This window comes from Paroedura picta, chromosome 1 (assembly GCF_049243985.1).
Source record: "Paroedura picta isolate Pp20150507F chromosome 1, Ppicta_v3.0, whole genome shotgun sequence".
Lineage (NCBI taxonomy): Eukaryota > Metazoa > Chordata > Lepidosauria > Squamata > Gekkonidae > Paroedura > Paroedura picta.
The window spans coordinates 16398830-16415588 of record NC_135369.1 but is presented as its reverse complement, the minus strand read 5'-3'; the positions used below and the strand labels follow the sequence as shown (position 1 = coordinate 16415588).

The following is a 16759-nucleotide window of genomic DNA, read 5'->3' as shown; positions in this document are numbered from 1 at the left end:
GATCTTCCTCACTGCCCTGGCCTCAGCTAAAGACTTGTGATTACTGGGGGGGTTTAATTTGAAAGTGATTTTCTTGTATTGTTATATTTTATTTTATCTTGTTGTGAGCTGCCTCAAGTCAACTTTGTCGGGAGGAGCAGGGTAGAAATTAAATTATATAAATAAATAAATGTCCTTGGACCCCCCGCCCCATGTAGGCCACTTTGGATGGAGGAAAGCAGAACACTTGATGTTTTGGGTTTTTTTAATACTTTAAGCCCAGTGCAGAATGACGTATTGGTCTCTCCCGTTCCCTCCAGGTGAAATCTCATCAGCACGAGGAGATCCAGAACGTTCGGAAGCACATCCACTCTTGCTTCGCCAAAGTCAACAGCTTCCTCTTGCCCCACCCTGGCCTCAAGGTGGCCACCAGCCCGAACTTTGACGGCCGCCTGAAAGGTAAGGGCTCGGTCTGTGTGCTCAAACTGCCCCCGCCCCACGGATTCATCTAGGCCAGGGGTAGTCAAACTGCGGCCCTCCAGATGTCCATGGACTACAATTCCCAGAAGCCCCTGCCAGCGAATGCTGGCAGGGCCTCCTGGGAATTGTAGTCCATGGACATCTGGAGGGCCGCAGTTTGACTACCCCTGATTCAGGCGGTCCTTGCGTGCAAAGATGCAGGCTCCATCTAAGCAGCACCACAAACTCGAGTTCTCCTTCAGTGGAGTCGAAGTCATCCTAGGTTTTTAGGTCACGCCTGTCACAGACATCACCCTCGGGGGGGCCAGGATACGCACACACTTGGCAAAGGTTTTTCTGCCAATAGACAAGCAGACAAAAATCACATCTCTGGTGGTGAGAGATTGCGCAAGCAAGGAGGTAGATCTGATGTACACGGCCTGATGATATCCATGCTGCCCTGGGCATGTTTTCATGCCTGGCCACTTCTATGGACCCTTCTTCCCTACCAGCAGGATATTGCGAAGAGACAGAACAGGAAGGTCATGATCCTGGCATCCCTAGGAGACAAGCTTCGCTAGTGGACATACTCTGCCCACATCAGGGGGGGCACGGAGTTTGTACAGCCGGCCCAGTTAATCGTGACAACCGACGCAAGCCAGTTCACACAGCATCAGCTGGCTAGACCTTTGAGTGGTCCACTTGATTCTGGGGGCCTTCCAGCACACCCATCACTTTCCGGGTCAACCAGGCGTACGAGTTGTAGGGTGAGATTCTGCCGGGAAATCACCCACAGCTTTCTCCACTAGAGCTCCTGTGTGAGAAATCTGCAGAGGTGGCCACATGGTCATCATTTCCCACCTTCGTCAAAGACTCCTTTATTGACCAGGTGGAATTGGCGGATGCGACCTTCGGCCGCAAGAGTGCTACAACAGGTGGAATGGGACTGACGGAACTGTCCCCCACCCTGGCGTGACCTTGGGTACAGCTATCCCCCTAGCATGACTTTGGCCCCACTGAAGGAGAACGAAACATTGGACCTTACCTGAAGGTTACTTCTCTTGTGTGGGGCAAAGTCGTCCACTTCCCATCCAAGCGAGGACGTTCACCAAGGGGGTCATGGAGGCCGCATGGACTGGCATACTGCGGCGAACAAGTAGCCAAGCAGAACGGCAGTACAGCGAACAGTGTGTCCAGGCATAACGATGCAGCAGGCCTTGGGCAAGACAGGAAAGTTCACTCACTGGTCACTCAGGAGGCTTGGCAGGAATTTGCATTTCAATTGCCCTACCTACCTGAGCGAGCAGAGGCGTGACCTAGCCACCTAGGATGACTTCGCCCCACTGAAGAGAAGAAACCTTCAGGTAAGGTCCAATGTTTCGTTTTGTGCAAACTGTCCATTAGAAATCAAACTGCAGTTGGGGACCTGAGATGCACTGCAGGCAAAAGGTGGCATTTTATTATGCAACTTCTCTACCACTCTCTCGTGATTAGACGTCCCGGGGCAGTATGCAGCTGCTCTCCTGCTTTCTCTTTGCCTCTGCTCAGCGTTCCTGTCTGTAGGCAAGTGGAACGACTGCTCTGTCTATGGTTTGTCAGTGCGGAGATTGTACCTGACTGACGTTTGCGCAGAACCAGTGCTTGGAAGGGTCTGTGCCATTGATGGCAGTGCTCTCCCCTGGCGCAAGGAACTTGCTCCTGACACAACCCCAAACCCAGCGTGGTGTCGTGGTTAAGAGCGGCAGCTTCTAATCTGGTGAGCCAGGTTCGAATCCATGCTCTCCCACATGCAGCCAGCTGGGTGACCTTGGGCTCACCACAGCACTGATAAAGCTGTTCTAACCTAGCAGTGATATCAGGGCTCTCTCAGTCTCACCTACCTCACAGCGTGTCTGTTGTGGGGAGAGGAAAGGGAAGGTGTTTGTAAGCCGCTTTGAGACTCCTTCAGGTAGAGAAAGTGGCATATAAGAACCAACTCTTCTTCTTCAGTAGTATCAGGGCTCTCTCAGCCTCACCCACCTCACAGGGTGTCTGTTGTGGGGAGAGGAAAGGGAAGGCGAATGTAAGCCGCTTTGAGACTCCTTCAGGTAGAGAAAGTGGCATATAAGAACCAACTCTTCTTCTTCAGTAATATCAGGGCTCTCTCAGACTCACCTCACTCACAGCGTGTCTGTTGTGGGGAGAGGAAAGGGAAGGCGAATGTAAGCCGCTTTGAGACTCCTTCAGGTAGAGAAAGTGGCATATAAGAACCAACTCTTCTTCAGTAGTATCAGGGCTCTCTCAGCCTCACCCACCTCACAGGGTGTCTGTTGTGGGGAGAGGAAGGGAAGGCAAATGTAAGCTGCTTTGAGACTCCTTTGGGTAGAAAAAAGGGGGTACAAAAACTAACTCTTCTAAATCATTATTTGATTTTTTTTGCTGCCACTGGAGAAGAACGAGGAATTATGCAGAGTGTTGAAAATTCTGAGAATTTTACTGTTCCCCCCCCCATTACTTTGTGATTTCACCTAGCATTACCACACTCTTTCAAATTCCTCCCTTCCATTGTTTAAGGCGAATCCTTTAAGATACACTTGTGCTCTGATCAGAAAGCACGTTGTCTCTTGAGCTTTTGAACCCTCTGATTGCTTGCTTTCCCTTTTCGGTAGACATTGCAGATGAATTCAAAGATCAGCTGAAGGACTTGATCCCTTTTGTTCTGGACCCTAGCCAGCTTTTGGAAAAGGAGATCAACGGTTCTAAAGTCACCTGCCGGGGTTTGCTGGAATACTTCAAGGTATATCATGTTGCAGGGTTGGCTTATAGTTGTAAACCTAATTTGAAAAAAACCTGAATTCCCCCCTTCCTCTGAGGAGCTCAGGGTGGTAAGTGGCATTTTCCCTTCCTTCATGAAAATAGTTTCAGAGACCCTCAGCTCTTGAAAGGTGCTCTGAAACTGTCGTTGGTCTCTAAGGTGTACCTGAACATGATAATGTGAAGGAAAGGCTAGATTTATCACAATTATTGTGTGAGGTAGGCTAGGCTGAGAAAGAACTTCCTCGGGTGGCTTCCTCGGGAGGTGGTGAGATCTCCATCTTTGGAAATCTTTAAACAGGGGCTAGATAGCCATCTGACGGAGAGGCTGATTTTGTAAAGGCTCATGGGGTGGCAGATTACAGTGGAGGAGCGATAAGGTTGTGAGTGTCCTGCATAGTGCAGGGGGTTGGACTAGATGACCCATGAGGTACCTTCCAACTCTATGATTCTATGATTCTATGAACGACTGCCCCAAAGTCACCCAGTGCCTTGGTAGAGTGGAGATTTGAGTTTCGTTCTAGAATCATAGAATCATAGAGTTGGAAGGGGCCATACAGGCCATCTAGTTCAACCCCCTGCTCAACGCAGGATCAGCCCTAAGCATCCTAAAGCATCCAAGAAAAGTGTGTATCCAACCTTTGCTTGAAGACTGCCAGTGAGGGGGAGCTCACCACCTCCTTAGGCAGCCTATTCCACTGCTGAACTACTCTGACTGTGAAAATTTTTTTCCTGATATCTAGCCTATATCATTGTACTTGTAGTTTAAACCCATTACTGCGTGTCCTCTCTTCTGCAGCCAACGGAAACAGCATCCTGCCCTCCTCCAAGTGACAACCTTTCGGATACTTAAAGAGAGCTATCATGTCCCCTCTCAACCTCCTTTTCTCCAGGCTGAACATTACCAAGTCCCTCAACCTATCTTCACAGGGCTTGGTCTCCCAGATCCTCATCTGACACTCTAGCCCAGGCTTTCTCAACCAGGGTTTCTTGATGGACCTGGAATGGTTTCCCCAATGGGTGGAAACCGCTCTGGGCAGTTTACAATAAGAATTGGCAATTTTTGAACTCATGACATTATGAACATTCTAACATCACAGCCTGCATAACATGCAACCGTTAACTACATAACCAAAAGTGCAACTGTTGCTTAATGGGCAGCCAAATCAGGAGCTGCCCTCTGCTGTATCTGTTGGGTGCAGCGGGTGGTAGGGAGGGGGTTTCTGGGGGGCCCTAGTCAGTGGTGTTTTATTGGTCTCAACTGAAGGCTTGGTGGGATAGTTCAATTTTCCAGGCTCCGCACAATTGTATTACCTCTGGCAGGACCCTGAACTCTTCTGGGAGCTCATTCATATATGTTTTTAATTTGCTAAAGATTTATCAGTGATATGATCATATGTGGTCACGTCAACCTGCTTCCCCCCTCCCAAAATGGCCAATGATGGGCCTGGAGGGGGTGGGAAGGGGAGGGGCCCAAGGTGGGCGTGTCCACAGCTCTGCTTCCCAACCATATTCTGCACAATCACCCCACTTCTGGAGTTTCTTGAACCCTGAAAAATATTTCAGGGGTTTCTCAGTGGTAAAAAAGTTGAGTAAGGCTGCTCTAGCCATTAACCATTCTTTCTCCTTAAGGTCTTTGCATATAAAGGATGAGAATTGCTCGAATTCTCATGCTATTTCTTTTGTTCACGGGCCATTTGCATTTACTAATTTCCAGGCTTATATCAAGATCTACCAAGGAGAAGATCTGCCTCACCCCAAGTCCATGTTGCAGGTGAGTCTTTTGGACACTTCCACACCTGATGAGTAACTTCTCATTGACGTTCAGTGTACTTTGCAATGGGATTTTTCCAGATGAAATGGCCAGATCCAATTGCAAACAATTGCTAAAGTGCATTTAAAGTGGATTGAAAGTGCACTATTCAGTGTATGTCTTGAGGTGAGGCTGAGAGAGCCCTGAGATCACTGCTTGGTCAAAACAAGCTCACCCAGCTGGCTCTATGTGGGGGAGCGCGAAATCAAACCCAGCTTGCCAGATTAGAAGAAGGTGGTGCAATCCTAACCACTGCACCAATCTGGGGACCACTGGAGGGAGCAAAACATTCATGAGACAGGACCCCCCCCCCCCCCCGCCCGAGCAAGTGAGGAAACTGAGAATATGGGAAGTACCTTTGTTTGACCTGGCTGAATCTCAGAGGTCCATTATTTTAATCATCCAGCCAAGTGTGCATGGCGGGATCTGAACTACAGGGAACTGCATGGAGCATACCTGGCTAGAGAAAGCAGAGCTTCTAATTGTGTGTGGGTGGCCCGTCCTCAGCAGTAACTCGACACAGGCTATAGCTTGGTGGGTGTAGGGCAGGGGTAGTCAACCTGTGGTCCTCCAGATGTACATGGACTAGACTTCCCAAGAGCCCCTGCCAGCAAATGCTGGTGTAGGGTTCATGCTTTCTGGAAGTTCCAGGATCATTCTCCAGCTGTTAAAGCACCCAGGAAAGACCTCATTTTCCTGCAGAGCCACTGGGCAGAACGGACCAGTGGTCTGACTTGATAGAAAGTACCTTCATATGGGAAGGAGCCAAGCCTAGAGCACAGGTGGGTGGAGATGTCTGTTTTTTCTGCCCTCTGTCCTATCATGTGCTGAATCTCTTCCTGTTCCTGGGAAGGTACTGGAGCACGGCATTGTTGGTGCAGCTGCTGATTGGGATGTGTGGGGTGTGCAATTCAGCTGCTTAGAAATAGCTTTTATTTTTAAAAGCACCCAGGTTTCTAGACCTTATGATTGCCAAGGTATGGTCAGAAGTGCGTGGGGGTGTCTACCACCTTTGAGGAGGGTACAGAAAGCTGCAGAGTTGGGCAGAGGACCCTCAGAGGTTCGTGGGAATAGAAGGGTGGAACTGTTGGCAAACGTAGACTGCCTTTGTTCTCCTATCCTCCCAGGCCACTGCTGAAGCCAATAACTTGGCTGCCGTCGCTTCGGCCAAGGACATGTATTACACCAACATGGAAAAGGTGAGAGGACTGCAGAAAAGGGCTTGCCGTGTGTGTGTGTGTGTGTGTGTGTGAGTGAACTGGGCATATCCATCCATGCATCCATCCACGCATCCACGCATCCATCCATGCATCCATCCATCCATCCATCCCTCCATCCATCCCTCCACCCATAAAAACAATAAAACATTCTGCAATCTCCGCTTCCCTCCCCTTTTGTAATCTAAACTGTAACCCAAGTCCTTGAAACTTCTCCCATATCTTCCCTTCCTGCACCTGCTTAGGAACATTGACCACACCCACCAACTCTTACTGGCTTAAGCTACCTGGCCCTCTACGGCTTTCTTGCCCAGGTAGACTCTGGGACACTTTCCACCTTGGATGTTCTACAAATCCATGCAGCTCACAGAATAGTCATCCTTTCTCAGTGCAGTGGCCAGCTTGGCGCTTCTTTCATTGCATGGCATGGAGAACCATCGCTTTAGCTGCTGTGGCTGGTGGTCTTGACTGCCTTCTCACTTGGATATGTGAAGCCTTTCTGTGCTGAATCAGACCATTGGTCCATCAAACTCAACAGTTCTCCACGGTGTCAGGCAGAGGTCTTTCACAACACCTTCAACCTGATCTTTACTAGAGATCTGGGGGATTGAACCTGGGACTGTCTGCATGCCAAACAGATGCTCTGCCACTGCCCCTCTTAGTAGTTTGAAGTTAACTACCTTGGTAGCTTGCTGGTCCTTTTAACTGGAGTTGCCAGGGATTGAACCTGGGACCTTTGGCATGCCAAGCAGTTGCTCTGCCAACTGAACCATGGCCCCTTCCCTCTCCTTCTTTGATTTGTCTGATCCCTTTTCAAAGGCACCTGTGCTGGTGGCTGCTGTTGCATCTGATGCCGGTGAATTCCCTAACACCGTGACACTGGGATGTCCCGCAAATGTGCAGTTACCCATTAATTTTCCCACTGACTTTTAGAGAATTTGCTTTTTTAAAAAAGCTGCTGTCCTCTTTTTAGGTTCAACAGTTTTAAATCTCCCCTGGGGGGACAAGTGTAGTGTAGTGGCTAAGAGCGCTAGACAAGGATCTGGGAGACCTTCATTCAAATCCCTGCTCTGCCACGGAATCCCGCTGGCTGACTTTGGGCCAGTCACACACCAGCCAACCTCACAGGAGTGTAGTGAGGATAAAATGGAGGAGAGAGGACAATGAGAGCCACTTAGGGTCTCCAATGGGGAGAAAGGTGGGGTGTAAACGCACGGATTATTTTCCCTACACTGAAATGGCTTTGTCCAGGGATCCCCAATGTGCTGCCCAGGGGCACCATGTGTCCTTCAGACACCTTTCCTGGCACCCACCAAAAGATTTTAGGAGGTGGGCGGGGCCAGGTGGGACTCTCGACCAGCAGGGCTTCAGATTGGCCAGATTTGATTGACCACATCATGAAGATCTTCCCTGGGTGACTGAAGGTCAGCTGTGGCAGCCTTTTTCGTGGATGACTCCGCCTCCTGCGACAGCCATTTTGCAGAATTCAAAAGGAGCCCATAAGCCCAAAAAGGTTGGGGACTCCTATTTTTGTGTCTGTCCACGAACCCCTCTTGCTCTTTCCTCCAGCTATGCGGCGGGGACAAGCCGTATGTCTCGCCAGAGCTGCTGGCGGAGAAGCATCGCATGCAGAGCACCCTGGCCCTGCAGCACTTCCAGCGCATCAAGAAGATGGGGGGCAAAGAGTTCAGCCAGCGCTACGAGGAGGAGCTGGTCCGGGAGATGGAAGAGCTCTTTGAGGACTTTAGCAAGCACAACCAGAGCAAGAACATCTTCAACACCTTCCGGACGCCTGCAATCATCTTCAGCGGCATCGTCTCCCTCTACCTGAGCTCCAGCATCACGGGCTACGTTGGCCTGGACATCGTCTCGCAGCTCTGCAACGTAGTGGTTGGGTTGCTGCTCATCTGTCTCCTGGCCTGGGGCTACATCCGCTACTCCGGCCAGTACCGCGAACTGGGCGTCGTCATCGACACCACGGCTGAGTTTGTGCTGGGAATGGTGAGTGCCCTGGGGCGGTAGGATTTGGGAAGGGAAGGGTGCTCGTGGTCTTTGTGGCGATCTGTGGTCAACATAAAGGCACAAGAAGAATAGAATCATAGAGTTGGATGGGATCTCCAGGGTTATCTAGTCCAACCCCCTGCACAATGCAGGAACTCACAACTACCTGCCCACCCACGGTGACCCCAGTTTCATGCCAAATGATCCCCCCACACACAACAAAAATCTCCAGAATCCAGCGTTACCTGGAGGGAATTCGCCTGCCATCCCAGAGTGGCAATCAGCCATTCCCTTGGTATGCAAGGAAGGGCCACAAGAGACAAACCCTGGCACATCCCTTCCTGCCCACCCACTCACCATCTGCGTAAGTTCATAAAATCAGCCTCTCTGTCAGATGGCTCTCCAGCCTCTGCTTAAAAACTTCCAAAGATGGAGAACCCACCACCTCCTGAGGAAGCCTGTTCCACTGAGAAACCGCTCTAACGGTTTGGAACTTCTTTCGGATGTTTAGCTGAAAAGTCTTGAATTAATCAGTAGTCTGACATATGGCCACCATTCGCTGAAATCCTCTGTTGGCACAAGATGGTATCAGTCTAGGCTGTGGTGTCTCTGTAGTGAACCTCCTGGACCTTGCTTTGGAAAGTAGTGCTGGTAAAAGCAGCACTGACCTGCAACTTAGTTGTTGGTTTGTAGCCATACTCGGGTTCACATTTATGTCTTGGTATTCAGGAGGAGGAGCTGTGTTGTCAGCTGCATTTAAGTGACTGTGAGCATTCTCCAGGGCATGATAGTATAGCTTATAGGAGGTTAGGCTTTGACCAAGAAGTCCGGGTTTCAGATACCTGTTTCACTGTAAAGCTGACTGCAAGTCACCTTGTAGTCTGATTGCTGCCATAAAATGCAGTAGCCTCCATGAAGCTGGAGGGAGGGTGGCTTTTCCTTCTCGGTTAAGGACTGAAAGGCATGGGTTGCACCCATGGATGGGGTTCCCTTTTTCAATTCATTTATTTATGGTCCTTCGACCAGCACATGGTGTTCCCTTTTCTCCCGTTCCCATTGGGCTGCCATGATGATCTATTAATTCTTTGCATCTACATCTTTGGTCATGCAGCCTGAGGCAGTATGCGTGGGGTTCTTGGGAAATCTCCCATCCAGGCACTGGTCAGCCCCTGTCCTGTGCTCTGTTTGTGTGCGTCTAGTGCTCATTTATGACAACCCCATAGGATTTCCAAGACAAGAAACGAACGGTGGTGCTTATACGAACATAACAGGAGCCATGTTGGATCAGGCCAGTGGCTCATCCAATCCAACACTCTGTGGCCAAATCCAGGTGCCATCAGAAGGTCCACCAGTGGGGCCAGAACTTCAGAAGCTTTCCCCTGCCGCCCCCCCCCCAGTACCAAGAATACAGAGAATCACTGCCCCAGACAGGTGATTTGCCATTGCCTACCTCAGCCTAGCAACTCTCATCCAGGCATTACCTTAACTTCCAAGATCTGACTCGACCGAGCCACCCAGGTCAATCTTGTTGAGCTTCTGCTAACCATCTTATTTTTCCTCCACCTATACCAGGGGTCCCCCAATGCAGTGCTCATGGGCACCATGTCACCTGTTGACACCTTTCCCAGCACTCACCAAGTGTTTTAGAAAGTGGGCGGGGCCAGGTGAGAGTTCTGATCAGCAGGGCTTTGATTGTCCACTGGAGACCGTATTTTTTAAATTTGATTGATTGTTGCATTTCTAGCTCACCACTCTCCGGAGACTCGTGGCGGAGTACAGTATATAAAACCCCATCAAACTCCCTAAAAACCCAATAACCATCAGACCCCCTAAAGCCCCCAGTAAAGCAAGATTGGTGGTATAATTCCTCCCCCCCCCCAACCTAACAGCAGTCTACCCCAAAGTGGGGTGCACAAGATGTTAGTTTGTAGCCTAACATTGCTTTGGCAATATTGCTTCACCCGCACAAAAACACATTTTTATTGTCAGGGGCATTTGAACACACTACTGTTCATTAAAAAAAACAAAAAAACCCAGATTCTTCTGCAAACCACATGGTCCACTGAGTTTGCAGAAAAATCCCTTCAGCCTCTGCATGGCCCTGATCCATGGATTTAGATATCCTCATATGGCAGCCACAGATAGCTAATAGCATAGAGATATCTTTTTCTGCTTAATTTTTTCTTGCCTTTTTAACCAGCTTATCATGCCTCTCTCATCTCCACTCTCTTCCTTCCAGGTGTCTTCCCAGCCGAATAGTTCCGCTCAGGCAACGCAAGCCAGTTCATCGTCCGGGACAAGTGCCAACGACAGAAAATCCCAGTAAGGTCTTAACACGAGAGGTCCAGACATCGCTGGGCTAAAGGCCATGGCCTCATTCCAGCCTGCAAACCCAGGCGCGGCTTTCCGGGCTTTCTACAGAGTACCTCCGAGCCCCTGGGCTCTGGATATTTTCCCTTTTTTGAATTATTTTTTAAAAAAAGAACCCTTTCCTGTTTATTTTGCTTCCTGCACTTTAACAAAGGAAAATAATGCAGCTTTAAAGTTCTTTCTGTACCAATTAGTGCCTTCCTCAGGGAAGGGAGGGGGGAGAGGGGAAAAACAACAACAATCCAAGTTGCTTTTGTCATTCCTTTGACCACCTGCTTTTGTCACTTTCTTCTGGACGCTTGTCAAGGAGAAGCGGTCGCAGCGCGGCCTCCCCCCCCCCTCGCTGGACCGCAAGCTGTTTGTCCATCTCCTTGCTGGGGCCCTTCCTTGGCTACATTCCGCCCACCGAGGACAACAGCGCAGGAGGCCGTGCAGTGCCCTGGGCCAAAAGAAAATATAAAAATTGAACCACACATTCCTTGACACCCCTCCCACCTCCCCTCTTTTGTGCCTTTTTGTGGATCGCACCTTGCACCTCTGACCGTGGAGGGGAAAACTCCCTTGACCCATCACTGCCTTAGAAGTCCACCTCCAGAAGCTTTTGTTGGGGGGCAGGGGAGAAGACCAAATACTTTGAGCATCCTCTGATTTCCCTGACCTATCGCTCCTTCCTCCTCCCTCATTTGCTTAATTCCTTTCAAGCTGTGTCCCCGTCTTCCCCTTCCTTGGATTCCGTTCATGTTCCAACTGTAGACTTTTTTGGGCTTTTCTGGCAGCCTGGGTGGGAGCCAGAGGCGTGGGTGATAAGCACCCATGTGGCTTATGTCGTGAGACCGCCGCTTATGTGGCTTATGTTTGATGTCGTGAGACCGCTGCTCCTTGCCCTCCTGTGCATGTTGTGATTCAGGAACGTGGGAATAGATCTATGCAGCTTCCGGCCTACCTGCCACTTACAGCGGCTCACTTGGAGTTTGTTAAACCATATACTTTGTCCTCCTGGGATGATAATGCAAGGGTGGTGCTTGGCAGACAGTGGCTCCAGACAGTCATTTTCTGCTAGCGGACAGGTAGGTGTAATTCTTTTAGCTCTCCCTTCGGGGTGCAAAGCCCTGATTTGTCCCTTACGCTGTTCCTGCGAGGAGCAGCGTTGTGGGGAGATCAGTGGGCTTGCTTAGGGATGGGGGGAGTCAGGAAAGTTGTACGCTGCTGACAGAGGCGCCTTTGTCAGCAGAAAATGTAGCCTAATTCCACCCGATTTGGTGAGGCCTGGGCTAGTTTCATCAGCGAAGTCAAACCTACAGCATTTCCTAGAGGGGTCTTGGTATCTGGAGAAATTTCTTGGAGATCTACCACCTGTTCTGCCCTAGGTGAGCGGTCAGAGATGCTAACTTTGGGGAAGGTTTTTGTTTTTTTTGCAGGGGGAAGGAAAGAGCTCTTCTTGCCCTACTGTCCTTGACCTGCCCCATTTCCAACCTGTTTCAACCTCCTTCTGCAATCAACTAAATCCTCCCCCCAAAAAAACCCTCATGACTGTTAGATTCTCTAGTCTGTAAGCCAGTAAGCTGGCTAGGCTTTAGAGGGACAACTAGAAGGTCTGATCACATGGTCTTGCTCTTGGATCTGGTGTCCTCCAAGGACCCATATCTCACCTGAATCGGTTTGTTCTTTTGTAAAAATCCCCCTTCCCCCAAATTGAGTGGTCCTTTCCCCCACCCAACTCTGTGCCACAGCTTCTCCATGTTTGTGGTTCGATAGCTTTATTAGATCAGGGGGCAGCCTCCTTTTTTTTCTGGCTGTGCTCCTCAGCAAGTTCCTTCGCCCTCTGCAGCACAACAGGCGTCCTTTCCTCCAGGCGGAAGCACAAACCTAACTCGCTCTGTGTCTGCACCTGTTGAATCAAGAGCCACCCGTGAGTGATCCTGTGGTGCGACCTTGTCATCCTTTTCACCCCGCATTCGGCAGCGTTCTCACTCTCGGTTCCCACATCCTCCCCCCCTGTATGTCCAGGTTCACAATACCATTCTCAGTCGCACCTTTCCCGTGGCTTGTCCATGTTCATTGTGACTGGGGTGGGGTTTTTCGAAAACTAGACCTTCAGGCTGCTCGCTCTGGAGGAGAGGGGTGATGGATCTCATCCCCTGAAGGCTCTTTCGGGGAGGGAATAACACCCACTTGATTTTCCTGCGTGCTGAAGACAGAGAGCCATGCACCTCTGCCATGCGTGCTTTTAAAAGCAGCAGAAAGGACATGGCTCCTCCTCCCCCCCCCCCCGTGTCCATTTAATACGCAAAACCAGCCTGCACAGGTTGTCAGGTGCTAAAATCTATGCCCCCCCTCCCCATTCTTTTTTCCCCTGTATAGGCTTGTGTTCTATAGTTAGAAGATTGCCTGCCAGTTTGAGAAGAGGTTTCAAGCACAAATCAGTTTGGAAGATTGGAAGTGTGCTTTTTGCACAAAGCATATCTTGAAAGGGGGAGGGAGGGCTTGGGCTCAAATCAGGGACTCGCTATCCCTCCCCAAGAAAGTTTTTAGAAATAATTGTTGGGCAAGGGGGGAAACAGTATCCCCTGTAACGTGTTTCTGTGGCCAAAGGTGGTATGCTGGCTCTCCTGTTGGGGAGAGCCCTCTGTTTCTGTGTGTAAGAAGCTCCCTGTCTGGCTCTTGTTTCGGCGTACACTAAACTCTGGCTGGGGACCAATGCTGTGGGGCGTCGCTGCCAAACTGTATTTATAAAGCGCAAAACAAAAAAATGCATTCCACTTTGAAATGGCAACAAATAAAGACCAAGATGCTGAAATCATGGCAGGCTGGAAATGTGTATGTATTTTGTTGGTTGCTGGGGATGGGGGAGGAGGGGGTGATGTGAAGAGAAACACCTTTCATGGTGAGATGGGTGGCTGGGTATTCCATGGTGGGTTTCCAGAGATTTTGCACATAATGGCACATTTGGGAGAACTCTTGGTGTCAACCGTCAGGAAAAAAAAATGGCTTGGATGGAGGGGTTAGACAGGTTAGTGAGGCTTCCACGGGAGGTGGTGGGTTCTCCATCTTTGGAAATTTTTAAACAGAGGCTGGATAGCCATCTGGCAGAGAGGCTGATTCTGTGAAGGTTCAAGGTGGTGGCAGGTTACAGTGGATGAGGGATTGGGATGTGAGATTCTCATATTCTATGATCCTACGATGTTGAATTTTTCAAATCTTCAATCAATTAAGCTTTAATGTATTTTAACCATACGGCAAACTGCCCCAAGCCCACCATGGGAGGATGGTGGTATAAAAATCCAATAATCATTTTCTTTGAAAACCCTACAGGGCTCCCCTTATGTTGAGCACTTATCTACCTTAATGGGTAGCTTTATTAGTCTCCCAGAATCATAGAGTTGGAAGAGGCCATACAGGCCATCTAGTCCAACCCCCTGCTCAACGCATAAATCAGCATAGCGACCTTTATTTTAATTTTTACATTTATTATTAAATTTATATCCCGCCTTCCTTCTTGGACTCAAGGCGGGTTACAAAGAATAAAACTCCCCATAAAAACTCCATCCTAAAACAGCATTTCCCACTGAAACTAAGATGGCAAGATCCCTCCTCCCTCCCGCAATCCTCTAACAAGGGGGGGGGCACGAGATGCAATTGTGAAGCCTGAGGGGGACCCCTTGTTCTCATGGACCTGACCTCAACCGTGCGCCACCTTGACGACAGGCACCCTTATTGTGGCACAAAACTTTTGGTGCTCCAGAGCCTGCACTGGCAGAGCCAAGACACTCTGCAGTTGTCAGATCTGTGCGCACATTTTGCACATGAATTTGCAGAGAAGCAATTTTTGCAGTCGTCGGCCCCCAGTCGTCGGCTCCGCTTCTGAACGTTGAGCTCAAAGGTATCTGAGAGGAGTGACAAGCCGTCAGTAGCGTCAATGCTATCTGCCAGTTTTACAACCCAGGAAGGACAAAAGCTTTGGTAGTGGGAAAGATAGTTAAGAAGGTGCCAGGGGATCGATGGCGCCGTACCTGCTTCGTGTGCAGAAAGCCCCAGGCTCAATCCAATTAAGCTCCAGGCCAAACAGAAGGCGGTGAGGAAAACCTTTCCGTGCTTGAGATCCTGTCGAGCTGCTGCCAGTTACAGGAATCAACGCCGAGCGAGACACTCTGTAGTCTGTCTGGATCCGAGGTAGATTTGAAATCTCTTCTTTTGAAACTTGTTTATAGTCCACCTGACGGAAACTCAAGGCAGGTTACACGGCGCAAGACAATGGAAACAAGAGGACGATGAAAAAGAAGAGTTGGTTCCTATATGCCTCTTTTCTCTGCCTGAAGGTGCCTCAAAGTGGCTTACAGTCACCTTCCCATTCCTCTCCCCACAACAGACACCCTGTGAGGGAGGTGGGGCTGAGAGAGCCCTGATATTACTGAAGAAGAGGAAGAAGAAGAGGAAGAAGAGGAAGAGCTGGTTCTTCTATGTTGCTTTTCTCTACCCGGAGGAGTCTCAAAGCGGCTTCCAATGGCTTTCCCTTTCCTCTCCTCACAACAGACACCCTGTGAGGGAGGTGGAAGAAGACCTGGTTCTTCTATGTCGCTTTTCTCTACCTGAAGTAGTCTCAAAGCGGCTTCCCATTCCCTTTCCTCTCCTCACAACAGACACCCTGTGAGGGAGGTGGGGCTGAGAGAGCCCTGTGATATTACTGCTCGGTCAGAACAGCTCCATAAGGACCGTGATGAGCCCAAGGTCAACCAACTGGCTGCACATGGGGGATCAGGGAATCACCAGATTAGAAGTCCACACTCCTAGCCACCACGCCAAGAATAGCTGGGGTTTTTTTGTACCCCACTTTTTACTCCTCGAAGGAGTCTCAAAGCGGCTTACAATCACCTTCCCTTCCTCTCCCCACAAGAGACATGCTGTGAGGCAGGTGAGGCTGAGAAGGCTCTGAGAGAACTGTGAGCATCCCAAGGTCACCCAGGTGACTGCATGTGGAGGTGACACGGGGAATCAAACCTGATTCTCCAAATCAGAGTCTGCCGGTCTTTACCGTGACACCATGCTGGCTCTCAAATGCTGAGACGCCTAATAACGGGAGGCCATGGACAGCTCACTGCTGATGCATTATACCGGTCTGAGAACCTCGATTGACATTGAAATGGGATTCTACAGTTGACCTGAGGGAGTGGCAGTTCAGAAGAGTGACGGAGCGAAGAGGATCCCGAAATAGGGAAGCAGAACCAGTATTCCTTCCCTGTGGGGAGAAGCTCCTAGAAAGACAGGCGGGGATCCCTGTCAAGTGTTAAAGAAGGAAAAATGGAACCAGTGTGTACTCCAGCCTCCACAGCCGGGGTAGTCAAACTGCGGCCCTCCAGATGTCCATGAACTACAATTCCCAGGAGCCCCTGCCAGCGAATGCTGGTGATCTCTCTCCACAGTTCTAAATGCCTCTTGGGAGAACAGCCATGTTTTTGTAATGAACGATTGTACACAGTTACGTGATGTTTGCATTGCTTTTATACGAAATTTAACCTGGACTTGGATGGCCTGGATTAGTCCCGATTTCGTCAGATCTTGGAAGCTCCACCACAACGCTTTATTTACAGGCATTTCAACCAGTTCAGTAAATGCTTGGGGTATCAGAATACAAGGTAAAAGGCTGAATACAGTTAAATTAAGAATCATAAAACCACACTTTAAACAGGAATGCACAAAGGTTTGTTTTCCTGTTAACATTTTTGGCCCCTTCCCAACTCTATGATTCTGTCTCTTGCCTTGAAAACCCCCTTGGGGTGTCCATGAAGCAGCTGGGACTGGATGGTCACAACAAATACAAAGTTTCCTTCATTTCTGATGCCTTTCCCACTGCTGAGTGTCAAACTGAAACCTCCCTGGCCATCTGGCTTGACCATTTCTCTGGGAGCGTGAAATAAAACAGATCATGTGTTGTGAATTCATATCATCCTCTCATGTGCCGTATTCTGACCTGTACCAAAGGAGGAGGAGGAGGAATTAGTTTTTATACCCTGCTTTTTACTACCCGAAGGAGTCTCAAGCGGGTTTATAATAACCTTCCCTTCCTCGCCCTACAACAGACACCCTGCGAGGTAGTTGGGGTGGAGAGAGCTCTGAAAGAACTGTGGATGGT

The 16759-nt window shown here is 49.6% G+C and overlaps 1 protein-coding gene across 2 annotated transcripts in view; it reads left to right on the top strand.

Annotated features, from left to right (window-relative positions):
- ATL3 (atlastin GTPase 3) overlaps positions 1-13432 on the top strand; it is a 42862-nt gene extending 29430 nt beyond the window's left edge. For both annotated transcript variants that reach the window (XM_077323621.1, XM_077323611.1), the window contains 6 exons: positions 300-438; positions 3087-3214; positions 4949-5005; positions 6172-6243; positions 7831-8262; positions 10502-13432. In XM_077323621.1, the coding sequence (XP_077179736.1) occupies positions 300-438; positions 3087-3214; positions 4949-5005; positions 6172-6243; positions 7831-8262; positions 10502-10588 (915 nt within the window). In that variant the 3' untranslated portion in view covers positions 10589-13432. The remainder of the gene's footprint in view (positions 1-299; positions 439-3086; positions 3215-4948; positions 5006-6171; positions 6244-7830; positions 8263-10501) is intronic.
- Positions 13433-16759: the final 3327 nt, after the last annotated feature.